General features: G+C 48.6%; 1 protein-coding gene across 1 annotated transcript in view; it reads right to left on the bottom strand.

Moving 5' to 3' along the window:
• Nucleotides 1-7,500, bottom strand: part of pld1a (phospholipase D1a) — a 38,882-nt gene that overhangs the window by 8,077 nt on the left and 23,305 nt on the right. Inside the window, exons 14-20 of the mRNA XM_056295603.1 lie at nt 6,778-6,991; nt 6,469-6,597; nt 5,588-5,706; nt 4,199-4,312; nt 1,810-1,920; nt 1,044-1,132; nt 229-342 (exon numbers count right to left, since the gene is read on the bottom strand). Of these exons, the coding sequence (XP_056151578.1) occupies nt 229-342; nt 1,044-1,132; nt 1,810-1,920; nt 4,199-4,312; nt 5,588-5,706; nt 6,469-6,597; nt 6,778-6,991 (890 nt within the window). The remainder of the gene's footprint in view (nt 1-228; nt 343-1,043; nt 1,133-1,809; nt 1,921-4,198; nt 4,313-5,587; nt 5,707-6,468; nt 6,598-6,777; nt 6,992-7,500) is intronic.

Below are 7,500 nucleotides of genomic sequence, written 5' to 3'. Positions count from 1 at the left end.
TAAAGATTTAAATCCACTGAAGCCCAATGACCAAATGCTACATAGATAAGAATAAACAACCCTCAACACATCTAAACTGGATCAGATGACACACAACTCAGCTTGACAAGCTAACGTTGAGCTGAATAGGACGAAAACAGGATTAAAATACAACGAGAAAAAAAAAGAAATATATGAATAAGATATGCACATCCAAACTTCGGTGTGTTAAGGTCACGTGTGGCTGACCTGTAGTTAAAGTGCATGATGGCCTGTATGGCGTTGCCTCCCCCTGTAGTGATGTCTCCCTCGAAGCCAGGAAGCAAAGGGGTCACGACATACACACGGTACTTCTTGCCTTCCCTGTAAGACAGAAAGAAAGACACTTTGCTTGTCATTCTAAGCAAGCATACAACAAAATTCATCCTCTGCATTTAACCCATCCTATTGTATAGGAGCAGTGGGCAGCTGCAGCACCCGGGGACCAACTCCAGTTCTTCTTTCCACTGCCTTGCTCAGGGGCACAGGCAGGAGTATTAAGCCTAACATGCATGTCTTTTTGATGGTGGGAGGAAACCGGAGCGCCCGGAGGAAACCCACGCAGACACGGGGAGAACATGCAGACTCCACACAGCAAGGACCTGGGACGGCCTGGGGTTCGAACCCACGACCTTCTTGCTGTGAAGCAACAGTGGTAACCACTGGGCCACCCACAGCATACACACACACACACACACACACACACACACACACACACACACACACACACACACACACACACACACACACACAGATACAAACAGTGAGACTACCCTGACTGAAAGGTAGTGTGAGAAGACAATTTAAAAGGTCACTCTCTCGAGGGTACTATTATTCTCTCTTTTTCCCCATCACACACACACACACACACACATTCTGCACACACCGATACACAAGTGCATACACCCACGCACATTCACAAATAGAAAACACATGAAATGTCCACTTCATAGACATAACCACCTTCCTTGAATAAAATACTATTACTTCTCCTGAAAACAAGACGGTTTTAAAACGTGAAGTACTTGTGGGCCCTGATGATCCTCTCAATGATGGCGTCTCCTATCTTGTTGTAGACCATCTTGTTGTCAGCACAACTGATGAAGAACTGGTTCTGGATCAAGGACAGAGGCAAAGATGGGCGACAGGTTTTATTTCTAGAGGCGTGAGGGAGCTGATACGTGGGGGGGGGGGGTAGTGTAAGGATCACGAATGGCTAGACTCGCTAGCCTGTTGGCTAACAGGTCGGACCTTTTAGTTGACTGGTTAGCGCAGTCGCCCATGGTGCGGGTGACCCGAGTTTGATTCCCGGCTGCCTACTGAATTCGCTACATTCCAATCTAGCGAAATCCCGCCGCAGCCGGGACGCAAACCCGGGGCGACTGCACCAACCGGTCAACTAAAGGGGCTGACCCGTTAGCCAACTGGCTAGCGAGTCTAACCATTCATAATCGTTACACATGTCTCGGACTGACGTTACCAACAGACCTAGAAAGCTCTTTTTGTAACCGGCAACCAACCAGATCGTACCAGTGTTTTTATATCATGGAATGGATGGGATAGGCTCCAGCATCCCCGCCACCCTGAGAACAGGATAAGCGGTTCGGATAATGGATGGATGGATGGATTTTTTTTTTTAAATCTTGCCAAATGAATTTCATCGAAAATTTCATTCTGCAATATAGCGCTTTGAAACGAAGTCAAGGATCTGTGAATCTTCATGTTCATCCCTTAACAATATTGTTTGCATCTATTCTTCATGATCATATATTAGTCTCACTGCTTATTTACCTCTATGTAGATGTAGTGCTTGCTCTTGGCGATAACCTGAATGTAGGCATTGTGTATGGACTCCTCATGGTACTTAATACCTGCAGACCAGTCAGCGGCTGACCGCAACACCTGCAGCAAATGAAACACACACACACACACACACATAACTACGAGAGTATTACATGCACAGCAGTTGTGAAGGTGAACCCTGACATCGTCCAGTCCCTGGTCTCTGACACCAAACACATGGCTGAACAGTTAGGCTCAAAGCCCCAGGAGAGTTGGGGTTTTCCTAGCCAATCCAAAAGGTGAGTTGACAACACAGTTTACTGAGATGGTGCAACTCTCCCATGGCAGCAAGCTTCCACCATGCCGAAGTGCTCTTGAGCAATACATTAAATCCCTGCCCGCTCCAAGGACACAGTTCTGTGGCGTACTCTGAACTCTGACCTTCTCTGTGCAGGAAGGAGAGCAAAAACACAAAACGCTACTTCAGAAAACTCTCCCAGATGTTTTGCAACATAATCTGATATAATAATCTAATTGACTCTGTACATGATATATGATATACATGTAATGCTATGCATCATATGCTGTATGTGAGGATGTGTCAGATACTAGAAAGGATATTATACACGGTGGCTTTAGAAAGCTCAAAATACACACAACAGGTGTAGAAATAGACATTTACGTAAGTGACTCTAAAAACTAGGCATCAAGTTTCAAGAATGGTGACCTCAGACTGCACTTGTTATCAAACTTGTTTATTCCAGGCAAACGTTCAATTCAAAGAACGACCCCTTTAGGCAAGCAGACCTTCAACCGAGTGTCAATCTCCCGGGCAACGTTTGCGGTTAGGTAACTGTTCGGCCCGTAGAGGATCTCTTTTCCAAACCACTCTCTGCTTTTATCTCCATCCAGTGGCGCACACAGATATGAACACGGGCATGTAGGAGAGAGTGTGGGAGGGCACAAGGTTATGTGTGTGTTCACATCTTGCACACTTTTTGCAGCAGCTGTCGTTCTGCTGGGCGATTCTGATCCTGGTTCGTGTCCAGCCGTGCCTTTCCTCCAAGCTTTGTTCGTTAGTGCAACACCATGCAAACCGTTCTACCTGCTAGATGCAATTTCATTTTCTTTTTTTTTTTGGGGGGGGGGGGGATTTAAGCCTTTTTTTCCCCTCAATTGACCTTTCGCAAAGTCCCGCCCCCCTTAGTTACTGTTGCTTTGCCCGTCAAGCATTTCAGAACTATCCAGGAAGTAGCTGGAAAACACCAAAACATGAAGGAAGAAATCAGCACATTGTGTGGGTAAAAGTAACAGTAATAATACGTTAGCTGTAATTGCTATCAATAATAGCTAGTAGCAAGCTTAGCTTGGAGCAGACAGGTATTTTTGTTGATTTTGGATGGATTAAGCTGGCCATGGGGTCTGCTATACTGCCAAATCTATTGCCGACATTGCGCTTCTTGCGTTCTGGGTTTCGGGAAGGGAAAGAAAATTACACCCCATCCAAACTTTTCAGATATCTAGTATCCGATTTGCAGATCCCATAGGCACACCGTTTCAGCATTCTGTTGTGTGTTTGAAAGCTTGACAGACCGTTGCTAAGGTAGGATTGGACAAGCACCGTACTGGGGCGGTACTTTGCGAAAGGTTAATTGTATCTGGCCAATTACTCCACTCTTCCGGGGCGAGCACTCCATCATCTCCCAGCTGAAAAAGGAGAGTAAGTACGAGGGGCGCGCACACTTGCCATGTGTTCACTTTCATTTTTTCTGCTTTTTTTTTTGTGGAGTTTTCCCCTTTCTTCACCCCAAGTGTATTCGGCCAATTACCCCCACTCCTCCGAGCTGTCCCAGTCGCTGCTCCACCCCTTCTGCCGATCTGGGGAGGGCTGCAGACTACCACATGCCTCCTCCAACACATGTGGAGTCGCCAGCCGCTTCTGTTCACCTGACAGTGAGGAGTTTCACCAGGGGGACGTAGCACGTGGGAGGATCACACTATTCCCCCCAGTCCCCCCCCCCAAACAGGCATCCCGACTGACCAGAGGAGGCGCTAGTGCAGCGACCACGACACATACCCACATCCGCCTTCCCACCGATAGACACAGCCAATTGTGTCTGTAGGGACGCCTGACCAAGCCGGAGGTAACACGGGGATTTGAACCGGGATCCCCGTGTTGGTAGGCAACGGAATAGACTGCTACACTACCCGGATGCCCTAGATGCAATTTCTAAACGTCAACCAATCACCATTCATTTTGTAGTCATATGCAGAAAATGTGGCTAAGAACAATACACTGGATTCTGTTAAATTACACGTTCTCTCTAACAGCACAGTTCATTGTTCTCTCACTTGGACGACCCAAAATTCAAAGCGAAAAACAGACATGCCGGCCCACCTGAACTTTGGTAGTGACACAGTCGGGGACCTGATACCTCTGCTCGTTGGCACTGGTATGAGACTTGGGCAGCAGGAACGGATAGGAGAGAGAACGATACTTGGGCTTCATGATCTGCAAGGGTGAGAGACACACAGAGGAGGAGATGTTGAGTAAATGGGACAGTGATGGAGACAGAGGAGGGATGAAAATTAAAACAGGAGGAAGACTGAGAGGAGTACATCGGTGGAAATTTCCACCTTTTTACCCAAGTTAGAGATTATGCTGCAGCCTTGTACGTATTTGTGTGTAAGTGTGGGCGAGTGTGCACACAACCTACACCAGTGTATAGGTTGGTGCATAAGTGCTAGTGCATGTGTGTACATGTGCACACATATGTAAGTGCATATGTGTGCACATACATTCATACATACCCCACTTCCGGTGTGGGAAGATGGCGGCGCAAATTCACGTTTGCAGCGGCCTCACCCAACACTGGTGTGGGAAGATGGCGGCGCGAACCTACGTTTGCGGTGGAATTACCCAGTATTGTCTATGCAGTGTTTTTGTCCACATCTGTTTACAAGTTTGTCTCCTAGCCAATCCAGCACCGCTGGGAGAGCTTGGTCTGCCACATCTTGTGGGCCCAGGGACCACGGCCCTGCCTGGAGCTGTGCCCAAAGAGGAAACACCGAGGTCGGTCTGATAGGATGCGGAAGCGAGGCAGGCTAAGCTAACTGCTGGCCCATGCAGACCGGCAGTTCCGATAACACCGAGGACGGTCTGGTGGCGGCCTCGCCTAGCGTTGACTGAGTTTTTGGTGTCGTGTCGTGTGGAGAGGTGTCTCGAAGGTGTCTTGCTGGGAGAGGTGGCATTGGATCAGCTGGGGGAGCCTGGTCTGCTGTGTCCGGTGGGCCCAGGGACCATGGCCCTGCCTGGAGCTGCACCTGAGGTTTAAACACCGAGGGCCGTCTCACAGGACGCGAAAGCAGGGCAGGCTAAGCTAACTGCTAGCCCATGCAGACCAGCAGTTTTCACAGTCATCCTGGCGTTCCCTCTTCTGGACAGTGACTTTTTTTTTTGGATATGTAGGATATGTGTGTTCTTGTCGTTTGGATATGTGTTTTTGTCTTTGTGTTGCACTGCTGTGGGCTGGGGAAAACAATATGTCATTCCATTTCATGCACTTGTATACATGAAATGAAACGACAAATAAATGTTTCCGGTTCCTGACATGTGCACATGTGCGTTGAGCCCAGCTTTTAAAAAGAAGGACTATTCCCTACGCAGCAGCTGGCAGTCTGTTGTGAGTGGCAGCCTTCGCCCTCTTTGCATCATCCTGTTAGCTTATCCGGCAGGTTCGTTTATAAAGGCTGGAGCTTTATTTGCACAGTGGCAGCGTTGCCCTACCTTAGTAAAGTTCCAGCGCTGTATGAAGTGTCTGGCCACATCCCTGGCCGCTTTGCCGTGGACCACGGAGGCGATGTCATGCCAAGGCATTCTGGGAGTCGTGTACCGGTCAATGAAGTCTGCTCCACGGATAGATGGAGAAAGAGGAAGAGGGAGAGAGGGAGAGAGAAACAGCAATGATGTTGTATTGCTTTAACTTTGGACTTCAACCACATCGGCTCCTTTTTCATCCGCCCCGCCGGGCTTTACTGCACCTTTGTGCAAAGCGGCTCAGTGACCGCACGCCTCACTGGAAGAGAGGCGAGCGATATGACAACACACAGGCGGAAGAAGAAGACATGCAGAGTAATGCAGCGAAAAACAAGAAGAAGAGAAGAGGCGGCTGGGGGACGGAGAGAGTAAGGGTGGTAGGAGAGTAGGAGTAGAGGAGGTGGGTGGAGGACGGAGGGGAGTGGAAGACAGGGCAGACTGTGAAAGCCAGGCAGGGAGAAACACCTTGAACGGTGCAGACGGGATGAAAAGATGTTGGGGAGAAGGGGGGGGCGGGGTACTGGGGACTGAGGAGAGGTTTTAATGACACCTTGCTCCAGAATAAAACACATTAAAGGTCAGTTAGCTTAACGACAGTTTTTTTTTCCATTTGACGGGATGGAAAAACGGCGAGGCCAGAATCCAAGTATGAATATGACTGAGCTCAGCGCCAACGGAAAGTTGTCCATGTTGGACCCATAATGTCCAAAAACACGGCACGTGCATCTGTTTGCCTCTGTATGAGACAGCAGTCATTTGTTCACGTGCCTATGGGCGTGGATGTATAAGTGCATTTGTTTTGGCATGTGTGTGTGTGTGTGTGTGTGTGTGTGTGTGAATGGGAATCAGACCATCAAATGGCTTCTCCAGCTGGATCCAGTCCTTGTAGACAAAGTTGCAGTAGTCTTTTCCATGCCAGAAGCGAGTGTTTCCTAAAAGTTCTCCAACACCAGTCTTCAGGCTTCGCACTGAACCACTCCCTAAACACACACACACACACACACACACACACACACACACACACACACACACACAGAGAGAGCAACAACCAAACTAAGGAAAACTTTCTCTCTCCATCATTTTAAATTCTGTGCACACACACACAACCACACACACACGCACACACACACACACGCGCACACACACGCACACACACACACCTGTGCTGTCGATGCTGCTGACGCTGTCCGCGTGCTGCAGACTGTGCTTGTGTAGGCGTCTGGACAGACTGAAACGTGTCCTCCTGTTCCGGCCAATCCCTTTCAGCTTGGGCAAGTCCACCGGGTCGCGGGGTGGCATTCCTCGCCCGTTGCTATGGGAGACGCCATCGGCAGATGACACACCCTTAGCGGATGGGGTATTGGTGGTGCCGGACTGAAGGAAGGAGGAAACAAAAGACAGAGAGAATAAAGAGGTGCGAAACACCCGAGACACAAAAGGAAGGCGCTGTGTGTGTGTGTCTGTGTGTGTCTGTGTGTGTCTGAGTTCAATTTTAATGACATGTATTTATAATACAATGAAATTCCTGTGCTCTGTCTCTCTCCGCCTTAACACAAAGACCACAAGGACACACCATCAGACAATAACAATATAGAGCATGTTCACAGTGAATTCACACATTATCTACACAATATAGAACAACGATGTAAGGTATATGGGTGTGTCAGCTGTTCAGCAACCTGACTGCCTGTGGAAAGAAGCTATTGCTGAGACGGGTGGTGTGTGAGTTGATGCTGTGGTGATGTTTTAGATGGAAGGAGTGAGAACAGGACGTGGGCGGAGAGGCTGATGTTTTGTGCGTTCCTTTTTGCAGCGAGTGGTGTAAATATTATGACGTTGTTGGAGTTCCACGCCAGTGACTTTTGCTGCTCTCCACCCTGTGA

Source organism: Lampris incognitus, chromosome 16, assembly GCF_029633865.1.
Source record: "Lampris incognitus isolate fLamInc1 chromosome 16, fLamInc1.hap2, whole genome shotgun sequence".
Lineage (NCBI taxonomy): Eukaryota > Metazoa > Chordata > Actinopteri > Lampriformes > Lampridae > Lampris > Lampris incognitus.
Note: the sequence above shows the minus strand (reverse complement) of the source record. Positions and strands in the feature narration are given on the sequence as shown.